At 38.9% G+C, this 23,652-nt stretch overlaps 3 protein-coding genes across 3 annotated transcripts in view; 1 reads left to right on the top strand and 2 right to left on the bottom strand.

The window, feature by feature from the left end:
- The first annotated feature begins 728 nt into the window (after nt 1–728).
- LOC137992104 (protein JTB-like) lies at nt 729–7,127 on the top strand. The gene is made up of 6 exons (XM_068837218.1): nt 729–809; nt 891–1,021; nt 1,401–1,492; nt 2,350–2,429; nt 5,084–5,132; nt 6,380–7,127. Exons 1-6 carry the CDS (start codon nt 742–744, stop codon nt 6,494–6,496), a joined length of 537 nt encoding a protein of 178 aa, XP_068693319.1. The 5' UTR covers nt 729–741; the 3' UTR covers nt 6,497–7,127.
- A 1,928-nt stretch (nt 7,128–9,055) lies between these two features.
- LOC137992103 (oxidoreductase HTATIP2-like) lies at nt 9,056–17,153 on the bottom strand. Its single transcript, XM_068837216.1, has 6 exons — nt 17,008–17,153; nt 16,024–16,135; nt 14,717–14,817; nt 12,605–12,748; nt 10,568–10,670; nt 9,056–9,995 (listed from the first exon to the last, which is right to left on the bottom strand). The coding sequence occupies exons 1-6, from the start codon at nt 17,110–17,112 to the stop codon at nt 9,841–9,843; spliced, it is 720 nt and encodes a 239-aa protein (XP_068693317.1). The 5' UTR covers nt 17,113–17,153; the 3' UTR covers nt 9,056–9,840.
- Nucleotides 17,154–19,392: 2,239 nt separating this feature from the next.
- Nucleotides 19,393–23,652, bottom strand: part of LOC137992102 (oxidoreductase HTATIP2-like) — an 11,694-nt gene continuing 7,434 nt past the window's right edge. The window contains exons 5-6 of the mRNA XM_068837215.1: nt 22,916–23,018; nt 19,393–20,948 (exon numbers count right to left, since the gene is read on the bottom strand). Of these exons, the coding sequence (XP_068693316.1) occupies nt 20,788–20,948; nt 22,916–23,018 (264 nt within the window). The 3' untranslated portion in view covers nt 19,393–20,787. The remainder of the gene's footprint in view (nt 20,949–22,915; nt 23,019–23,652) is intronic.

Raw genomic sequence — 23,652 nt, 5'->3', positions numbered from 1 at the left:
TCGTTTAAGAACGATACAGTTATGCTGTCGTTAACAAACGGCAAAATTTGCAGCACAACCTTGAGGAATTAGAACAACCAATGAGAAGCTCCCACGCAGCGAGTTTCGAAAAAGCTAGGCTTGTTTTCCAGTCGAAGGAATCGCTTCCACAAAGTTTGGATTTCAGCACACTGATGCACCCCAGGCTAGCTAGTTACAGCCCATCTCCGACTCAAGATGAGAAAACTATTCATGTTCCTATTGCACCGTTCCCTTCCCCACTGTTATCATCAGCGCCGAAAAAAGCGAACGGAGTCAACGATACAATCTATTTTCACCAATCTGTGGCCTCGAAAGAACTGACCAAGGTACGTGACCAATGAGAAACCATTATACATTTTCTTGCAAAAGGAGTGACCTCACGGAACACGATCGTAGACGTTCCCTCCACCCGTTTTTCTTTCGGGAAGTGCGGGGGGCGGAGTACGGCTACATGTAGGTTAGATGGCCGAGTTCGAATCTCACTTGAACTGCCTTCTAAGAGACAGAGAAATCTTGCGCATGCGCAGCCACAGCACGTCCCGAAAGAAAAACAAAAAATGGAGTCGAAAAACGATAACAACAATGAACTACTGCCCCCCCACCCCCACCCCCCCCCCCCCCCTAACCATAGGGTGGTCTGCCTGTGCATACACGTAATCTACGTGTCAACGAAGTATATACCGTCAAGGGGTCTGGACACCAAACGGCCGCCAAGGTAAAATGAAGCAATGGCGGACAATATTGGTTGTTATGGGTTTGATTATTTTATTTCTCATAGCAAATTTCAGGTACCTATTGTAGGCTTACTTTCAGGAAGGCAAATCGTACATGCTTTTTTATCGCGTGGGTCATTTCTTTTTTAATCTCAGTGTACAGATTACGACTAGAAGACGCAGGAATAGCTCTAAAGTTGGCGATCCGAAGAAGGCCTCTAGTGTTTCAGAGAAAAATGGAACATTTCGTGGAAAACTTAAGAAGAAAAGTAACTCTAGTTCTATTGGTAAGTTTTTGTTAACCTCCTGGCAAGGGATATTTAGTAAATAAAGAGAGGTGAAAATCGATTAACCTTTCCTGAGTTCAATTGTACACTTCCGTCAGCTGATCTGAACTATAGAAATTATACGGGACCACTTGTTTCCGTATCATATTTAATAACAAAGCTCCTATTGTTGTGTGTGTCATTCTTCAAAAGCTCTTAACTAATTTGCATGTGCTGGCCCTGTTTGGCCCTGAATTCAATTCTGTAGTTGCTAAGAACAGTCGTGTTAAATGTTTTCTTAGTCCAAACTTTCACCCTAGAAAATTGGTTGTATTGGTGGAATTTTGCATTTTCTAAACTTCACTTTCTTTCTTTCTTTCTTTCTTTACTGATTAATCAGAGGATGCTGTGATAATCCCAGATTCAAAGTGTTGGGAGGAAGAAGACACACAGATTCTTGCAGAATGTATTCATTGTAGTGATTATGAGAAGGTAATTAGAAGTTAAAAATAGAGCAAGGAAAGTTATTTTTAAGTTCAAACATCCATGCTTGTCAACTGCATGTTCCTCATGTCTAACATGCAGGGGCTAAACTACAGAATATAGGGCCTCTCATTTCCATATCATCGAATAACAAAAGGTCCTATAATTTTTTTAATGAAGGCAACATCACTTTGATTGAGTGAGGTTGCATAATTGATGAGTTTTCAGAAATAAAGGTCATTATTAAAAACTGAACTACGGATATCAGATTTCCAGCATTTTCATTGGCTCACCGGACACCTGCTGTACCTAATATGGTCAAAGAACACGTCAGCAATAAAGCGAGCTGAAAACATTTTTGCAGGCAAAAATCAACATGGAAGAGTGCCTGATCCTGGAGTTTTTAAGAAAACAATTATTATACTTGGGCATGCCGGAAATAAAATCATTGTAACCAACTCGGAGCTACGCGCCTCATTGGTTGTTTATCACTTCATATCCAGCACGCCCTCGTAGAATAATAATGTTATTGATAATTATCATTCTGGTCAAGTTATTCAAAAGTTTAAAAACCGAATCTGCTGTGTAAATAAAGGGTCATCAATCACTATCCAATGATAAACAAAATCCATTATGATAGCACATATCCACCAAAGAGAGAGAGATTTATTCAGTTCATTGGTCTATCCACCATTTGAACAAGCGAGACCCAATGTTCATACATTGTAAGAATGGCACTCTGCAAAGTAGCACATGGAAATGTACACATATCACAGTCCTGATACATGTACGAGTGGTTTATTGACTGTGTCCACATAGTGCCCTGTGTTATTTTTATTTTTTTGTGTGTGTTGTTTTTTCGGCAGAGGACTCTGCTGGGATGTCAAGAGAGTGGAAATATACAACTGACCCTCTGTATTGTATCAAATATCAAACTTTATAAAAGGTAATGTTGGAGGAGAAACTTATTCATTTCTGATTTCTGTTGTTGATGTTCCTTCTATTTTAAATTTTGTTTTAATGTTTAAGGTATCACCAGCAGTGTTGTACCTCCAGGAGATTAGCAGAAAATTTGTAGATGTGATACAATACATATGCAAATACAGTAAACTACAAAAAGACTTGTTTGTCATGTACTCACTCAACAAATGTAAACAGTGATCATATCCAACCAATGTTCATTTACTTCTGGAGACTGTCATGTCATGAGAATGCACTATTAGAAAAATTTCAGTCCTTGCAGTAAAGTGGGACAATAATACTTAAATGGTGTAACTCCCATGCGTCTGCTATATCTCTGTGGTAGGGCATCCAAACTACAGTACCAATCAAAAGTTTGATTCCTATTGCAGTGCTTGAAATTAGCAGTCGTCCGGTCGTCCCAGACAACAAGAAAGTTTACCGGGCAACCAGTTTTCGGTAAAATGAAAAGCCTGGTTGCCCGAAGAAAAAACAACAATGGACAACCCACCCAAACTAGAAAGTGAATTACATGTACCCAACTCGCTTGTTGGTTTTCTATTGTCAATGTCTTATATTAGTGTGAAGTTAACAATTATAAACAATTATTGGATGAGGTTTTTGTGATATCCGGAAAAATCAAGGTTTCGGTTAGTGTTATCAGCCTCAGCCTTCGGCTTCGGTTGATAACACTTACCTCGACCTTGATTATTCCGGATATCACAAAAACCGAATCTAATCATTTATTATATGTTTGTTTTGAAGAAAATAACAACAAACGCATTATCGCAGCGATCACAGTTTATTTTCAAACACATTGCTCTTGGAAATCATGCATTGCGCGCGCACTAATCTGTAGGTTGCGCTGTTTCCCAGAATTAACTGTAGGCTTTTAGCCAATGAGAAGACAGATGGTGACTACAATGTATAATAATAATATTAATTATTGCTTTGTTGCAGCTGAGCATTTTCTTGTAATTTGAATTTCTGTAGCTTTTGCAAAACATTTTTGCCAATGTCAGATAGGAAAATGCATGTGATGGAGATCAAAGAATCCATTTGAAAATGCTAAACCTTAACCCCAGCCTTCCACAAAAAAAACACAGGCACACACTTAGGACTATGGGATACTCAAGCTCCAACGCCATGTGATTGCATCTCAGCATGGCATGCATTTAATCGTACATGGAGGAGGTTTCCTAATGGCCAACCAAGTATTTATCAGGGCAACCAAAGTTACAGGCTTGGTTGCCCAGCTTTTGAAACAGGGACAACCTGGAATTTTTTTTAATTTTGAACACTGCTGCTGAGGAGGACTAGGATTTTTTCCAAGCATGTTTAAGTCACCATTTTTAAAGAGTATTTCTTCAATAAGTTGAAGAGTGTTCTCTTCTTTATTATCATGGCTGAAGTGATATTTTTGAAATGTCTGTGTGCATGTAGTGTACTTCTTGTACGTGTACATGTATGTGCTAAACAAATAGATTCCATGTTGCCATGTGTCTGTTCAGTAACAGATCACAGATGACTTCAAAATGTGGTAAGAACAAAAAAGGGGCACACAAAGTGATAGCTGAGTGCGTCACTGATGTTCTCACCAAATTTTGACATCTTCTGTGGTCTATTACTGAACAGACGCATGGCAACTTGGAATCTATTTGCTTTATATAATACCATTTTCAAGCTACCATGAACTTCTAACTTTTTTCCACATTTTTCAAAGCTTAAAACATTCAAGTTGGTTTAGACAAACTGTCGCATTTTTAAATTGAACGCAACTGGCAAAAAACAGTTCACTTGATCACCTCCATGCTCCAAGCCCTTTCATATCATAAGCCATTTAAGTTCACTGTGGCAGGGGTTTTCCAGAAATGTAAGCTCATCCTTTGCTGGCATTCATAGTTGATGCAAAGTTTTTCAAACCTGTGTTTCACACATACTGAAACACACAGGTGAAACTGTCAAAACTTGACATGTTCCCAGTCTTAACTTTAATTGGTTCAATTAAATCGTGACACTTAGTCTAGACAAACTTCAATGTTTTAATGGGTTATTCAGTGAGTGATTAACCCCAATTATTGACTCCTGGGGGTACCCCATTGACGAGTAAAATCGTCTGGCGTTAGAGAGAGTAAAATACTAAGTATGGCCAGTTTAGGTTGGTTTAGGGGTGAAAGGGTTAAATTAATATTAAGCATGGAAAAGCTCGAAAATGGTAGTAATAAAGAATTAAAAGCTTTTGATGATGACGTCAACTATGCATTTGTCTTCTAATAGAACATAGCTGAGAACAATTCAAAATGTGTGCATTATTGAGGGCATTACATAAAAAGAAATAGATCCTCCTACCAGAAGCAGCGATTCATTTTGACATTAAATAAACTTGTAGATTATTCCTCAAGACAGAATGATATCATGCAATCCCTTGGCCCTTGTTTTTGCACACTAGGTAAATTAGTCTACAACGTGAACTGAAACTCTACATACACAATGTAGTTCATTCCAGTTGTATTGACAGTCTCTCCTTCATTGAATACTAGAAACATCTCCCAGATGGATCATTCATCTCTAGAATTACATGTAACTGAGGCAACCTTTCACCCAATTATTGTATCATTGTGAAATGTTGTTTTTCTTTAGTTGTCCACATGTGATAGAGTGGGAGGAAAAAAAATTCTGGATGTTTGAGGTAAAGTTGTTTGTCAATGCCTAAGTTTACATTTAGTGTGTACATTAAAACGTAATGCTGGTAGGAAGTTTGTTGATCATGATAAAACATGAGATAGGTTGTTAAGGTAAGAGCTATCAAATTACCCCATGACTCAAAGTGTATAAAGTGTATTGTTGGATTGAATGAATAAGTTTATTTATTTTTTTCTCAAAGGGTGAGAAGGTGGAATTCTGCGAATCCTGCGATCTGATTGGCTCTGGGAGCAGGCGGAATTTTTCTATCTTGCCCGCCAACCCACGCAGAATCCTAGCCCTTGCATGAGCTTATGTGATGACCTTACATTTCCATTTCTTTGACACTGAATCTGTTTACATGCAGAAGTGTTTCAAAAGAGATTTCATTAGACCAGAGAGGTGGAAATATAGAATTCAAATAAAAAGATTTCTCTTTGAAACATTCAGTTTGTAAGTTGCGTACTGCATTCACTATTAAGCAGGGTGCGAGTCAACAATTAAAAAGGTGATTTCAGAGAGGAAGAGAGAGCACAAAATAAATAAGTTATTTACCAGCTAAGGGTCGGTCCGTATAGCAAAAAACTGTGACCTCGGTCTTGAAAAAGCTGCCCAAGGCCACAGCATTTAAGACCGTTGTCACAGTTTTTCGCTATACGGACCTCCCTGCTGGCAAATAACATATAATATCTTTGATATTCACCAGCCAGGAGGTCCCTACTCATGAGAAAGGCAACAGGTTTCCCCATTATTCCCCTAACCAATAATTTATTGGTGAAATTGTTTTGTTATTTTGGCCACTTAAAACCCAAGGCTTATTCCTGCAGGAATTCTGGCTCTTGATCTCACTTTAAAGTAGACAACTAAACAAAAAGAGGGTCAGAAAATACATGTAAATATAAAGTGGGATTTTCATTTTGAAGTACATGAACTCAAAACAGAAGGAAAAAAAAGAGAAAAACTAATACACCTTATTCCAAAATGGCTGCTGATTTATGTGGATACAAATTGGCCCTTGTTGCCTCGTTCAAGATAAAATATTCTTTTGAATTTTAAGCTTAAGAACGAGGCATAAAAACAAAAGAATAATTATTTAAATGGCGGCCATTTTGGAATAAGGTGTAATGCAAAGAAGTGATCACTCAGCACGGGAAATTTGGACGGGAACATGTACAGTGTATCACCTAATTGGTTTGCCTGCTAATTAAGGTATACCATGAAATGACCTAGAGTTACTTTTCTCTCTTACAACAGGGACTGATGCTTATAGGATTAATGGTTTCATCCTCTGTGGTGTGGTATAGACAAAGACAGCTGGATAGTATATTTTATGAGAAACTTCAGAAACAAGTGGAGAGCGACACTGTGTAGTGGATCATACTATTTTAGTAAAAATTATTTATTTTGGAATGGAAGCATGCATTTGTAGTGAAATATATGTTGCCTTGGTTTCATCAAGAAGTCTTTATTATAGGTACATTTTCGCAAGACAATGAACAAAAAAAGGAGATGGTAGTAGGAATGAGGCATTTTCCCAACTTATTTATTTGAACTCAACTACTTCAAGATTATAAACAAGAATGGAGGTCTTTCACTATAGCCCTAAGGATGAACTGATCAACTCTGCAGCTTGTCGTTGGCAGTTCAGATGAGGAAATCCAAATACAAAGTAGTAGCGGTATTTAAGTACTGATCACCAAAAATATTTTACTTAAGAATTAAAGGATGCACAAAAAAGTGAACAAAACTGGTTGTAATTTAATGATTTGTTTCACGGCCAAGCAGATGGAAGGCACAACGGAATAGAACTGTGCCTCACATTTTTACAGGCTTGTATGTCAGTTTGTTAATTAGTTTTACATTGAACACAAAATTTGGAGAAGGAAGAATTTCACGGTGATTCACATGTATCTAAAGACAGAGAAGCATAATAATTTATGTTTTGATGTCAGATGTACTTGACTATTATTTTTAAAAGTAATAAATTAAATATTTATTAAGACTTTGGTTTTATTCTGTGTCACTTAAAATTAGAGCTGGTCTGTTGTTGTGCACAAATCAAGTTTGGCCAACAACCCACCATGTAACATTAATTAGGGATATACTTGTGATTATTATGCCTAAAAGCAAGAACAAATTGTACGTTGTTTTTTAAAAAGGAAATTCATTTATGTCAGGAATACCCTTTTTGGTATCAAAATGTCATGTATTGTTCTTGCTACTAATTTTAATACATAATTTTATTTTGGAAAAAATATATACTGCTTATGGTGTGAGACTACAATTTAAGAGATGAATAATCTTGCCTACATTGTGAAGCAAATTCTTCTGTGTAACAATGGTGTTGATCTACACAAGGGCAGCCTTCTCAAAATGTTTTTGGGGAGCAGGTTAAAAGGAAAGTGGAGACGGCTTTGGTGCCAAAGGCACCCAAGCGAGGGGCCACTGAAAAACGCAGACTGCAGACTTTGCAGACCGTCTGTAAAATGAAAATTTGGTTAGCCTGAATTAGGCCTAAATAACATTCGGTTAGCCTAATTAGGCCTAAACAACATTCATAATAGCCTGTTTACGGTTAGCTCTCAATGATAGTGAGGGTAACGCCATATTTTTCCCCTGGTCTGTAAGGTCTGCACAGATCACAGTCTGCATTTTGGGGTGACCGCCAAGCAAGTGCCCAAAGGGCGCAAGCTAGGCATGTTCTCGTAGGAAATTTTTGAAATTTAGACACTCTCAGATGCAATTTAGTGAAATCTGGGGGATCTAAGGTGACGAAATTTCACATATGGAATTGACACTTGCATGGTGTCTGATAAGAAATACTGGAATGTTAGTTAAATTAACATTTCACATGCGCCACGCAAAAAAAATATTGTGGAAGCGAATTCGTACGTCAAACAAGCATTTTTTCAAGCCTTTATATCATCTCCAGTGACTTAACTTTACACAAGGCTGTTGCCTAACAGGAGCCCGGTAGCCTGGGGCTCCCAAAGAATAGCTCTGGGCGCCTTAATTTTTCACAGCAACACCTTTCACTTCATATGTTGGGCTCCTAAGTTCTCAGCGTTTAGCTCTGAGGGCCCCTTTAAAATTTACTTAGGCAGCAGCCTTGTTACAGCTAAAATTGTGTTGTCTTTTTTTTTTTTTTCTGTCTCACCTGTCGTAATAAAAATAAGACATTTTCTGACTGGAAGGAGACAGTCAAACTTTCTGAGGAGGTGGCTCATTGAGCCGTTGACCGGCCGGTTTTGAGGAGGCTGCAAGGGCCAGTGGAAAATCAAAGAATAATGTTATTATCCCTGTCAGTGACCCAGTTGGTCAATTTCTTGTCGTGTTCATGAAAGGTGGTACCAAATTTTCATGAAACTAAAATATTCCATCTCCCTTACCCTGAAGGTTTAAAGGAACAGCTACCAGTACCCATTCAAACTGAACTACAGGCCTTTGCAAGATAAAATAATGGTGAGGCTACTTGCACCAGATGCATCACCAAGATATTCAGTTCAATACTAATGGTTGCATGCAGGCAACATCCTACAAGTATTATACAAGATTTGCATAAAAATGTGATAAGGAGTATATATTATTTTAAATAATGAATACATATATACATCCAATCACATTGGCCCTAGTTTCTAGTCAAACAGGCATCTTTTATCTTATTCACCAATCAACAGTGAAACTGATCTTTGTTTAGAAACAAGATGTAAGGGTTGATCAAAGTTAACTATTAATTTTGCAATGCCAAGTTTTATCATTGTTTCATACACATGTAAAAAAATTAATGTGCTGTGTGGGCTATTATATGGTGTACATTCTGGTCAATACACAATACACTAGCAGCAATCAATTAAAACTAGAACTTAAATTTTAACTTGTGAATAATAAGCAGATTAGACAAAATACCTTAAGTGTTAACGACTCTGCGCACACTTTGATATCGTACTTTATTTTACTTGACAATTCACTGAAGGAAAAAACGAAGCTCACACATGAGATTACAAGGAAAGGTGAGATAGAAACCCAAAGGAAAGCGAATTCAGAAAAACAGGACACTTAACAAGATCTGTACGGCTCTCCAGATTACAGAAACGGTTTTGCACACAACATGAACAAACTTACCGTTACAAGAGTGTTAAGGAGGTACTGTGACAAAGGTAGAAAAAAACAAGCGAGGCTTAGTTACGGACCAGGAAAACTATAATAGTAGTACAAACCAAGAAAGGAGAAAAGAAACTAACACTAATTACACAGAAAATACTGGAATTCATGGCTACACTAAGATTAGATTAGTTGTGAGTCTCATAACCTCTATTCATAGACAGCTGCTCCATCATTCTATAAAGCTCTCAACAGTGCCAATAATGCAATGACATAATTATTGATAATAATATTAACTATCTTCAGTTTGTTCTCAGAAGCACTTCTTGAGGCTGTTTTCCATTGTTTTTGTTTTTTTTTTTTTAACAAAACAATCAGTCATTCCAATAATATTATTGAAATAACTTTAAAAAAGACATTGTGGTGGCCAATAATTTAAATTATCTCCCTGACTGGGCAGCACTTCTAGTTGTAGCCGGAAGTCTTGGAAATCTTAAATAGAGTAGTTTCAAACTGGACATAAACCTGTCTCTGATTATCTACTCGTTACTTTTTCCCTTGTACACACTGTTAAATTGTCAACTTACTAAAGCTAATTAATCCTTAATTAATGATTAGTTTGTCGTTAGTAATGTCAAGATATCTTTGTTTTCATAGGTAACTGTTGTGGGTTGCTGAGCGTTTGTCTCTTTGCTTCTGGCAAAGCATTCAGCTTCAATGATCAGCCCTTTAGCAACTTTCGAGACAGGAATAGAAGACGAGAACAAGCCTTTAAAAAAAACAAAGTATTCTTTCTCTAAACTCTGAACTGTTAAATCTCATTATAACTCTAGTAAAAACACTTCACAAATACTAAAAGCCTATGAGAAAGCTCTCCAGTTAGTGATACTTTGTCACATTCTCTCAGTACACACACAGTCTGAGACTGGCAAGCAGGGGGAGGTTGTTGCATCCTAGCCTCACCATTTGTTTTGTTTTGTTGTTTTTTTTTGCTAAAGAAAGCTCACAAGGTGTTGTAGATGTGAAATATTTCGGTCAAAACTAGTTACTGTTAAACAAAGGAAAGGAAAATGTAAGGATAAGAAATTACACAGGTAATATTCTCTAGGCTGGCTACCTCCCATGTTTTGTTTCACAAACCAAAATATTAAAAAGCTCATCACATTTGAAGTCCACAGGAGAAAAGCATGATAACTTGCAACAACAATTAAAATAATAATAATTTTAATTATTGTTGCTTGATTAGTAGAGAGCCCCATCTGTCTTATTGTAGCTACCACTACAAAATCATAAACAAGATCATTTCCTGTATAAACTGCCCTTGGGTCATTTTCCCCTTACCATAAACTTTCTCCCTAAATCTCTTTTTGTCCCCTCTGTCCAGAAGACCTGGTCTGAATATGCTTGTCTTTGCAAACTGCATTTCTTTCAGTGCCTCCTCGACCTAACATAATGCAAAATCATCCACATGAAATACTTCTGTGATCACAAGTATCTGTTGCTGTATTCTCTTTCACTAACTTATGTCCAGAAATGGAAATAATAATTATTAGATACACACAGTACAATACAATACCTACGTAATTGACTGCTCCCCAAGGGGCTTTTCAGGGCCAATGAAATACAGTTAACGAAACGACGGAACAGAACAACAACAACTGTTAAGAATTCAAACTGGCCGGAGGCGAACCAGTTGGCTATTGACAAGTGCAGCTAGGAAGTTGAACCAGGGACTACCAGGAACAAATTCAACCAGTGGTCAGAGCGGCTCTTGAACCCGGGATATCCGGATCTCAAGGCAAGCACCCTAACCACTGGGCCACACTGCCTCCCTCCGATTTGGACATCAGTGTTTGACGCTTACTTTCTTACTAATTTGCCCTTTGGGCAACCAGTTTTGTTTTCTTGGTTGCCCATGGCTTTTTTTTGGTTGCCCACTTTCTATTAAAAGACCTGTTGCCCATTAACACTCAAAGGAGGCTAATGTAAAAATGTCAATTTTGTGTACCACTAACATGCTTATTGTACAATGGGTTTGATAGACCAAGGCAACTCCTGCTGTGTGTCCATGTTGTTCTACATGTAGTAGCCTTCACAGTTTTGCTTTGACAAGCATATCTTTAAAGGATTTTCCTTTTCTGTTGGAGATCAAGGGAGATTCCTCGAATATCTCTCTGAGATTTGGCTGGTTTTTAATTAAATGCCATTTGTCCAATAGTATGTTCTTTAGCTTTTCAAAGCTGGTTGAAATTGCATGACAAAAGGTAGACTTTTCTTGCACACTTGTTCAATATATAGGGTATTTGGCTGTGCCAAAAATGGGTTCCATTGTAACAAACATTCTGGCAACTACCACATGTTCCTCCTTCCAATCTCTTTTGAGGTTTGCACCACTATATGTATATTTTTAACAGAAAAATAAATTACAGCAAGGAGATGTAACATTTTTTTTTTTATCATGTTTGCGGTGACTACACCATATTACTATAGTCACTTTGTTTGCTGCCAATCAAATCGTTCAGCAAAATAATAGTTGAACAAAAATTCTGATTGCCGGATCGGGCAAGTCTTAGAGTTGTTTTACTTGCCCACGGATATATTTCGCTTGCCCAGGGCAACTGGGCAAGCATTAGTGTCGGACATGGACATCCAGCATGAAAAGTCCCTTTAAGTCTAAGCATTAATTTTGCTAACTATTAATTTGCAACAACAGAGAACGGGAAAGATTGGGGTGATTTTTACCTTTAATAGTTAGGATAAATTATGCATCTTTTTATCCCTACTTGAGGAGCAGCACTTCGTGACATTGGGGAGCTTTAGCAACAACGATGGTAATGGCAATGAGAACGTCGTTGTTAAATGTGAATTGGTGTTGTTGTAATCGCTTCCCGGCTATTCCAAGCATTTTAACGTGACAAAGGTATGGCAAACCCTAAAGAACAGAACTGGTATGAACAGCGCTCAATAAGGGGAGAAAATGATAATAATTATTATTATTATTTATCTTCAAGAAGTGACATTCTCCCTAAAAAAAACCTCAAATTTGGTCATTTCACATTGTTGTTTTGCAGATGATGGCAAAGAAATAGCCAAAAATGAAAAGATGTTCGTGCAAAGCATGCAAAGTTATTGCTCCCAAACATGCAAAATAATTTGTGATGTTCTTGTTGCCATTGCTGTTGTTGTTGCTACTGAGCTCCCTATGGTCTGCATTCCAAGACACAAGTAATGTTGAAGTTGGGGAGAAGAGCAAGGGGACACTGTCTTTCTCTGATAACATGACTTCTTTATACTGTAATGCAACAGTTTTGAAATACAACACTGTAGAAACTTACTATTTTTAACTAGAAAAAATTCACATTTCTCATCACTGTTTACCTGGCCTTTAACTTTTAAGTAAAGAATCCAGCTGGATGACTTGGCTCCCACTGATGACACATACAACATATGGGGCACATTAGCCTCCTTTGCAACCTTTGCACAATTGATCACATAGTCATAATCCACGTGCCTGAAAGCAGCCTATAAATGAACAAAAAAATGAGCTCTTTTAAGCTCAGGAAGGGGCTTATTTGAGGTTTGAGATAATTAAGCAACATGGGCACCTGGACCTTTAGCATAATTTATATTGGGGGGGGGGGGGGGGGTTTAGTTACAGAGATACATGTAGGATCAATGGTTAATTGCAAAGTCTGATAAGCAATTGAAAACAGAGAGAAAGAGCTCCAAGTTAAAAAAGGAGTGTTAATGAGATAGAGCTTTTGGGTCACTAGCAGAAAGAAGGGTGACTGTTTAAAATAAAACTTAAGCCAAAAGATTTTATCAGGACAAAACTATGTCCTCCCTCATTTCTGGTATTATTGAAATTTCTACCACAGTTAAATCAAATTGTCTATATTGAAACAAAGATGTACTGCACCTGGTCCAGTTAAAAATGATACTTGAAGCCAAAAGTCTAGATTTGAGCGACAAAAAAACACTTGCAATAAATTATCCATCTGTCATAGCTTACAAGACTTGTTCGCCTTCTTTGTTTTATTTTTATTATTATTTTTTTGTAGATCCCAGGGTTTTCAAATTCAGCCGGCACCCAACGCAAGTCACCGCCAATTTCAAGTGTTTACACGGCAGCATACTTTTTCTGTATAATTCATATTTCAAAGTAAGCTTGTTGAAACTAATATAATAATAAAGACACAGGGAAAAACTAAATAAGCGGTGTTACACTACCTTCAAAGTATGGGCAATTTTTGGCAGGAAATATTTCATGCCCATTTCAACACATGAAACGTCATTTCTTTGCACACGAACATTCATTTCTTGTTTACTTTCCACCATGAAGCAGAGCCAGCAAACCATGCTGTCTTTCGCTTCCACCGTTGGCAAGTCAAGAAGGAAAACAGGTATAATAATATTATTTTAGGAATTTAAGTAAACAAAATTAATGGTATGTGCTGTTTCGAATTCAGTTTTGAAACCGACAACAAAAAAATCGGATTGAGATGAATTTACATTTGGAAGTTACCACATATAGATGGTAGTTTATTAAATTCAAACATCAAGGTTGTAAATTAGTGCTCCAAGTGTATTCCAAACAAAGGGTTGAAATGAGTAAAAAATAAAGCCCTTGAATCAATAACACAAATTTTCCAAAGTTAGCACAATACACCTCTTTCATAATGGCAGCCAAATAAATTATTTATTTTTTATAATAACCAAGCAATTTCCCGCTTGCTGATTGGCTAATCTTTATCATCAATAAGAGTACAGACAAAATTGTAATTTATGTGAAACTGAAATCATCATTATGGAGGATTTGCCAGACTTTAACCTGTTTGATTTTAGTTTTGCAGACTTCCTCAGATGGTTGAGACCTTTACTGAAGAATGTTCCTAATGTACCTCGAAATCGCTTGATTTTCACCAAGCCTTGAACATTTTTGATTGCATTTAGTTTCTTGAACTGGATTTTTAATTTATGCAAAATGGTGGTGTGATTGAACGAGTTGGTTGCTTGATTGCCAAATTTTCAGGCGACGAAATTTTATCATGTTTTATTAGTAGCCTTTGTCTCCTGGATCTAGTACAACAACTTTGACAATGTTATGATGTAATTTTATTATCAATGAGAGTACAGACAAAAAACCTGGCATCAATTTGTAAACTACTTTAATGCTTAATAAAGCCTTTATAGCCAGTCTTGCTACGACAGGCAAATTTCAAAAGAGCATTTGTTTCAAAATGAAGGCAGTTAGATCTAATAGGCATGATCATTTCCCTGTTTCCTCAGCAGTTTGAAAACCCTGAGATCATTGCTGTTTTCATTGTGAAGACAGTTTTTTTTTTAAGTTTATCTTCATCTAAGATGCAGGCTGCTACCTTGAGTGATCAGCAGTAGCCAAAGCAGGGCCAGTTGCTGTGAGTCCTTTCGGTCAGCACATCTTTCTATTTGAATGGCAATTTTGCCCAAGCACACAAAATTAAGACTTACATTAGATCCTGCTGTGGTTTGATTTGTTCCCAATGTACAAAAAAACACATCTTTGTCTATGAATCGTTCTCCAACCGTCTCCATGGTTATGTTTTCAAAATCTGAGATTAAAAAAACCAGTAATAGTTATTTTTTTATTAAAATAAAACTAATGATTTATCACCTGCTACCAAGAGCATTTTTTTCCTTTATTTGTCTGCATGCAAATCTAGTGCTCTTCGCTGTTGTTACGTTATAACATCTTAGAGTGCAAAGAGGTGTAAATAAAAAGACAACTAATTTATGCACATCTAGATATCAGATTAATGCATTCATGACCACGTTTTCACCAGTGGTTTTTGAACAAGATCGCTTAGCGAGTAACAACCGGAAATTGTGTCAAAACAGTTGCTCTTCCAACTCGCTTAAAGCCAAGCCAGTTGGCACATTTCAATGGAATTCTCATTAAATTTAAATCACCAATTAAACCAGGTAGCTTAATTAAGCGAGTTGGCAATTACTTTCAGCCAATGAGAAGTCCCTTGCAGTTATTCAAATTGGACAACAGGCGTGCTATATTTATTATTTTTATTATAATTTATTGTAAGGCACATGCACTGTCCTCATTTAATCTTATCTGTGAAAACACGTGTCACTTAATGGGGACATTAGCGAGTGATTAAGCCATCGACTCCCAGGGGTTCCCCATTGACGACTAAAATCGCCATACGTTAGACAGAGTAAAGTATGGCTAGTTCAGGCCAGCTTCAGAGTCAAAGGGCTCACAAAGTCTGTAAACAAACCACTTTCAGGAATATTAAGCAAGACAATGCCTGTCGTGAAAACACAGCCAATAGGTCTTTCAGGTTACAATATGTTTGACGTTACCACGAAAAAACCAACTCTCCCTTTGCCTTGTATTTAAAGGTACACATGTTCCCTCAGGGGAGCAGAGATTGTGCCGTGATGAGAGCACCTGCCTCCTAGCGATGCGGGCTCAGGGCTAAATTCCCAAACTTGGCATCACATATGGGTTGCATTTATTGATTCTCTGCTCCAAGAGGTTTTTCTCCCAGGGTAGTCTGGTTTCCCCTCTCCTCAAAAACCAATTTATGATTTGATTTTTAAACAGTGTTCCCAATTATTAGTGCGTTACAGTTGACACTTAAAGTTCATTAGTTCATCATCGCAGGGAGTCTGCTAGTAAGGAAAGATTCCCTCTGGTATGTAACTTAAGTAAGACTGTGTTGAAACCACACCAAACAAGCAAAAGTTTATTTTTATGACACAACTTCCCTCTCATATAAGCATATATCATCTTGTCTTACCGACAATAAGTTGCTCAAGACGGCCAGATTCCTCTTCTGCTTTCTGGTCAACAGAGTAAGCGGCAGGGACTGTTGCATTTCTTCGGCCCAATGAAACAACCTTGGAAATGTGCTGACAGAAAATGGATAAACAAACTTACAGTAAGAACAGACTTAACTGATTAGTGTGTAAATTATGGTAATGTGAAGTGCTGGGTTTCTACCCCATATGGACCATGTGAGCGTTAGCCCTACTGTTCGAAATGGGCCCACACAAGGACAGAGAAAAACTCTGACCAGGGTGGGAATTGAACCCACGATCACCGCTGCTCTACCGACTGAGCTACATGGTCAGACGGGAGCAGGCCGTGGGAACTGAAGATCTAGTTAATGTCACGGCAATGAACATGTACAAGTACAAGGAAGGATTACATTTTTGCAAACGTTGGCCGTGTAGCACTTATCTTTGGACAGACTAGAGTGTAATGTGAAGTGCTACAATCCTAGACAAAACTGTTGGGAAGGTTAGCACTTTTGAAGTCTTCATTGCTTCTCTCAACCCCATATGAACCATGTGAGCGTTAGCCCTACTGATGGAAATGGGCCCACACAAGGACAGAGAAAAACTCTAACCAGGGAGGGAATTGAACCCACGACCTCCAGGTTAGGTCACCGCTGCTCTACCGACTCAGCTACAAGGTCAGACGGGAGTAAGAACCACTGCTTCTATTTTTTCTGTCCCTATTACTCTTGACAAAAGCAGGAGTCATCCAGCGAAAGATCGGAGCTGTTAGAACAGTATCTCAAACCAGCTCGCACCGCATACAACCCATCGCTCGAAACAGTGGTCTACGCCACTTCTAATACCAATGCTTAAAAAGAACTCTGAACATCGCGTTTTTGACCCGAAGGTTAATTAGGTTTTGACCCAAACTGAATTGATCCTGACCTGTGTTTTCGACCCATCAAAGATATTATTATTACGTGCCAATTTCCACGACAAACCTTAGAGTTCAACAGTTCTCCTAGAAGGCATTCACCGATAGCACCAGTTCCTCCGATTAAGACAGCGCTCAATCCAAAAGTTCCCTCTTGCACACCCTCCGCCATGTTTACCAACAGAGCTCCCAAGCACCATGGCGCGCGCAAAGGAACACAAATCCTACAAGACGCCTGTAGGTGTTGACGCGGGATGAATAGACCTCTTTCATAATGGCAGCCAAATAAAATATTATTTTGTTTTAATGCTAAAAGGCCTTTCTAGCCTCGCTATGACAAGCAAATTACAGAAGAATATCTGTTTCAAAATGACGGCAGTAGGTCTAATTAGCAAAAAAACAAAAAAGAACGTAAAAGTGGTTGCCATTTATGAAAGTGGTCTATGTAGTAAGGAAGCTCAGGCGCACGAAGCGCGCTTGCGGAGCACCATGGGTAAGATTTTTTGGGAAATTTATCCATGCGAGAAATTAAGACCATAAATGGTTCTTCTAGGTTTATTGAGGGACAGAATGTAGTTTCCACGAAGATCATAATAAGAGGACCGTAGAGAACACTTACTGTTTTTCATATACAGTAGCAGGAAAATACTTAAAAAACAGACTTTTACACAGTAACATGAGAAAATTTTGAATGACTTAAGTGGTAAGAGGACAATTAATCTGCAAATATAAATCTAAGTATGCCGTTCCTTTGACAAGAAATCACAAAAGGCCGGCTTTTTGCTAAGAGGATAACAGCGAAAAGAGCAGCACTTTGTCGCGAATTTTCTATGATAAAAACTTGTTCAGAAATCAAAAGTCTACATTAACAGCCCACACCAGGGCTACTCCTTAGTATCTGGCTAGAAATTTTCTTCTCGCTTTTTCCTCCGTCCGCGCTTTAACCATTTGATTAGGGCCAATCTCGTGCTTCTCAAGTTGCCTCGTTCATGCCCAAAAAGAACTCTGGGTAATTCTGCTTTTCCATGATAAGGGAAGACCTTCAATTCTCATTTCATAGATTTTTTTTAAGTGTTAGGCCACCCAGTCCTACCAGCAAAATACAGCATCGATTGAAATTTTTAGCTTTCAAAACTGGCCCAAATTGTATCGGTAGGTCCTGGAATTTATCTGCAGAAAGGCCAGAGAGAAAACTTCACTCGCGAACCGCCAAGTTTAAAGCAAAGCATTTTGCGCGCCCCTGTCTGCATGAAACCATTTCTCACCTCTGTTTCGAGAAGACCAGTAACGGTTCTTACGTTACGTTTATGCCTGTAGAATCAACCGAAATGTCAATTCCTTGTGAAAACCAGAATCTTTTGTTTCGCTATATGTACGTATCGGAGAGCCAGTACATTTATGCATGTGTTGAGGGAATGTTTGAACAAGAGAGAAAAACGCAGTACTTCCGGACTTCGCGCCAGAGCGTTGTACTAGACGATTTATCCCGGGAATTCGGCCAGTGAGATCGCTTTCGGACGCGGTTGGCCTTTCGCTGCTTTCAGATACCGATCTTCCTGCAGTTACGGCATAGAGGGAGAGAAATGTCGGCCCCTAAACCATATGCCCCTAGACTGCCCTTGTCAATTTAACGTAAGATTTCGATCGCTTTAATATTCTTCGAAAAGTCATCGTGTTTCTCATATGGTACGCACTGCAGTCCTGGATTACAAAGTGTACGCACGCGCCGTGCAAAAGGTAACATACATACATGAACTTTATCACCCTCGAACCCAGGCTGTCTCTCTCTCTCTCTCTCTTCTCCTCCCTTGTCGTCGAGAGAGACAAGGGAGGAGAAGAGAGAGAGCCTGGGTTCGAGGTTGAAACTTTATTTCATCTCGAATTTTAGAGTAACTACAAGAGCTACTATCTTCAATGCAAAGCATATACGGATACATAACTAATTCAACTAATCCTCCAGGAATTGAGCTCTATTATCATGCAAACGTTTTCTTTTGTTTCGGTGGAAAAACAAGTGAGTGAAAACACTCTTGGGTTTTGTGAGGGCTAGCTCGAGGGCGCCGTTCGGATGGATTTGCGATCGAGAAATACGAGAAGAAGCGTGAAGCTTTCGGCCATTCTCCTCCGAAGTTTGAAAGCGGAGCGATGCGATTTCCTGAGGAAAAATTGCCCCGGCTCTGGAGCTGTTCAAAAATTACTTTCCACCCTTGTCCTTCCACAGGTGGTTTGCAGCCAGTCTCTAGAGACACAGATAAAAATGCTGCAATGTACAATTGCTGGTGGACGAACAAACGGAGCTAATAAGAGATCTATCGTTTTTGTCCACCAACATGGCGGCGATGATGTAACGTAAAAAGAACCCATTGAGAGGCACAGTAAACAGCGAACTAGAAATCGTAAAAACCGCTTACAATATCACTTCTAAGGTGAAAGAACAACAGCACACCCCAGGTAAGGTAATACCTTCCATGCACATACTTATTTATTGATATATTAGCAAACGGTGAATCCAATACATTTATTATAAAACACAAACAGATTGTGTGGGCTCCCTGTGATAAGGAGAGACGATTGGAGCAAGATGATTGTTGTAGCCTTCTCGTTTAAAACTGGAACAAAAGAAAAGGAAGCTGAAAACGAGCACGGATATCGACAACGGAAATATAAGGTGGGAAGAATTTGGGAATGTTCCGAAACCTTATAAACCATACTTAATAGTTCCAGTAAACGGAGCCGCAAATCCCACACTATCGGTACAACCATGTAAAGATTGGGGTGCGGAGAACAGGACAATCTCTTCGCTTCACCGTCGCATTACTCCCGCGGCCACGAAGACTACAGAAAGCCTGTTCACAGGTTATCTATTGAAAATCAATCAGTAATAAGTAACTAAATTCCTTCGATTGAAACTTAAATTGCGCAGGTCAAAAATTGCAGAATACATGCAAACTAAGTTTTTTCAAAAATACCCTAAAACAAATCATGGATTACAACAAGAGAATCCCGTTCTGCAGCGAAGAGTTGAACTTAAATAACTATAACATGACCAATCAGCATCTTTTTTTCCCATTATAAATAGAACCTTCACCAGGAGGTGGATTTTTATTGTACATCATTTTATAAACAGTCGATTCCAAGATTGCTTTACATCGCTGGAAATTTAAAGGTAGTTCAGCCAGCAAACTAAATCTAAATTTCTAACTGAAAGCACCGTTCTTGATTACAACTAAATTTCCACGACTTGAATCCAAAGTCTTGCAAATATAGTTTTGTCTTTTATCTGTGTATGTTTGTATTGATCTGCATCTAACGTTTCTACCAATCACCTGTTAAATTACTGACTGACCAGTTATAACTATTCCTTTATACCAAACAAGCGAATAGTGCTCTCCGCGCGTTCTGATTGGCTAGCTCGAAGGCAAGTATTGTTCACCTTCGAGCAGAAAAACAAAATGGCTTCCCGTTTCGCCTCGCTCACCGAGGAGCAAATGTTATAGATAAACTCGGCTGATAAGAGTGAATTTCAATCGAGCGTCGTGAAACAAAAACTAAAGTAATTATTTTGGCCAATCAAAACTCAAAGTAATTACACGTAGCCGATACAAAGCGCGGGAAAATGTGCACGCGCGAGCCACGATTGGTTTTGGTTCCATTTCTGATTGGTTGAAAAAATGGCGCGAGAACTTTGAACCAATCACTGAGTGAAGTAATGCAAAACCAAAGCAATTCGCTAATTACTTCCGACACTCAATTGAAAACCGCTCTATTCAACTTGTGTGGTATAATAATATACTAAAACAATTAGTACTACTATCATAAGTTATTTTAAAATCATTTTGATTTTAATTCAAGTTGTTGATAGTAGTGCAAAGATGTCGTTGTTTCCATCATATGTGACGGCTGAAGGTTGTGGGTTATCGCTGGTCTGCTTGCTTCTAGCAAAGGATTCAGCTTCAATGACCATTCCCTTAGCAACTTTTGAGACAGGAATAGAAGACGAAACCAAACCTTAAAAACAAAAATGGAAGTTGTGTACTTTTGAATGCTGACTTGGACATACAGGATAAAAAAACTCGAATGCTCCTTGCAGAGGTCGAACCTACGAACTTCTAATTAACATTACTTGGAGAAAGAACTTTAATAAAGAAGCTACGTGAAATCATGTAAATCAGTCTTTTACGAATATCATGAACCCGTTGAAAACTTTCCAACTTTAGGGTATATTTCTGTGAAAGACCAAGGAAAACTAAATGGGTATATGAACGCTCCGATCATAATGCCAAACTCCCTGCTTCACAAAAAAACCTTCCGATCGTGCATTTTGTCAAGAGAAGGGAAGAGAAGGTGTGTGTTGGCGGTTGATGAGCTCAAATCTCTGTGCGCATGCTCTATGTTCAATCCAGTTGTACTTATCGTCAGCGCTCTACTGCAGTTTCTTGTTTGCAGCTGCGCTACGCATCGCTGTTTTACCCTGTCATCACCTGGGATGCAACATCAATTATGACAACCTCTCTCTGCTTCCAGTCCGCTGGGGGTAAATTGATCATTGTAAAGCGCCTTTGAGACGTTAGTGATAAGGGCGCTATATAAATGCACCACTTTACTTTTACTTTACTTTACTCTCAGCTGTTGGTAAAGCTCTTGTACTTCAGCGATGGTGTGCGTTGGGGCATTCTTCCATGAAGACAGCCACGCAAAGCACTCCTAGCTCCAGTTTAACTTTCTCGTCGTCCCATCTGTTCTTGATAAGCTTTCCTTGCCATCTCTCCTCAGATACCGTTGATTGTATCTCGTGCTGGCGGGCTTTGTAGATTGCTTGCTTTACCTTCTCAGTTTCGACTTTTTTACTATCGGCGACAGCAGTTGGGTTAGGGAGGTTTAACCACAACTGTAGACTCAGCTCCTCTGCGTACTTCTAAACATCTTTAATGATGGAGTGGCGTCAATTCTGTACGGTTAGCTCTTCAAACGATCTTACTGCTGCCATCGTAGGGTCAGCGTTGCAATAAAGCTTTACTGCTACTTTGATCTTAGTGTTCTTGTATTCATTCCCCACGGACTTGAGCTTCCTAGACATGTTGGGTATAGCCTTGCATGGGGTGATTTTCTCCATTCTCCACGATGATCTTTCCTCCCTCTCGGTCAAGCTGTTGGATGTTTGTGTCCACATCAAGTATGTAAGTACTGGTAAAGCGTACTGATTCGACGCCACTACCTTTGCATGATCTGACAATGGGCTGGACCAGATGATTGATAGCCTCTGCAAGTTATGTCTTTGCTGCGGCTTCCAGTACTTTCTTATCCTCTTGCTTGGTGTTTTCGAAGACGCCTAGGAACGTATAGAAGTTATGTTGGTCCAGGCTCTTGATAGGTTTAAGATCAGCTATCTTCATATCTCCACTTCTTTGCTCGACTTGTCCCGTCTTCACGTGTATCACTGCACACTTCTTCTCATTCCTCTATAAAGACCGGTGCTTTCCATTCCATTCTTTGCGACTGCCATGACTCGTTTCAGCTTGTTCTCAGAAGCAGCAAACAACTTCATGTCGTCAATGTATAGGAGGTGAGTGATCTTAATTGATATAGGCTTAGATAGCCTGTATCCCTCAGTCGCCTGTACCTTCCATGCGACTGGATTCAAGCACAATATGAACAGATTATAGGACAGAGCGCATCACCTTGCGGCAGTCCTTTCCTAAACCGTATTGTGGGAGAGATCTCTTTGCCTTGAGTCGTTTCATCACCTTAGCAATCATCATCATCATCATCATCATCATCATCATCATCATCTTTAATTTAATTCACAAAACGAGCAATTGTTGGCTAGCTACCACGAATGTTTCGGTCAAAAAACAAATGTTTGGATGTGGAAAAAGCATGATCATTAGCGACAAAATTGTAGTCATGGAGATCCAACTCGTTTACTTTACCAAAATTTGTCAAAATTCCATTTGGTAAAATAATTTTCTCCTTACCAAAAAGCTTCTCTCCAAACCTCTTTTTGTTCCCTCTGTCCAGAAGGCCCGGTCTGAATATGCTTGTCTTTACAAACTGCATTTCTTTCAGTGCCTCTTCAACCTATCAAAAGGAGGCATTTTGTTCAAAACTTTGCCTGAGGCTGGTTATGTTAAGACCTAAACCCCATTTCATTATTAGACATAATAGTTATTAAATGAGTGTATATTTGAAGCGTTGCTTATAGACGACTAAGACAAGTGATCCTCGCACTACGCTGTACAATTTAACCCATTGGGGACCCATGAGAGTGGCACCTACAGATCATATTTACTCGGGCTAACGCCAGACGATTTTACTCGTCAATGGGGGAGGGGAAGGGGGGAGGGGAGGGGGGAGAGGGGTGTCCTAAGGCGTTTGAGGTGTGAATGGGTGAAACAAATGACTGTCGCTTTTTTTGGACACCTCTAAAATTAAGGTGGTTCCCCAGCGGGATTCGAACCCATGACCTCTGCGATGCCGGTGTGATGCTCTATCAACTGAGCTATGAAGCCACACAGTTGGGAGCAGGTCAATTTGTTGTGCTCATTTGTTCCCGTGAAGGACTTGACAGATGAAATGAAATGAAATGAGTGAAGACGTCCGAAGATTTCCAAAGTTGACCCGAAGAATGTAGAAGGTGTCCCGAGGTTCAACCGAAGTCTTCCGAAGATTTCCGACGTTGGACCGAAGAGTTTCAACGGTTTCTGAAGTAAAC

The sequence above is a fragment of the Montipora foliosa genome, chromosome 2 (assembly GCF_036669935.1).
Source record: "Montipora foliosa isolate CH-2021 chromosome 2, ASM3666993v2, whole genome shotgun sequence".
In the NCBI taxonomy this organism is placed as follows: domain Eukaryota; kingdom Metazoa; phylum Cnidaria; class Anthozoa; order Scleractinia; family Acroporidae; genus Montipora; species Montipora foliosa.
The sequence above is the reverse complement of the archived record's forward strand: the minus strand, read 5'-3'. Positions and strand labels throughout refer to the sequence as shown.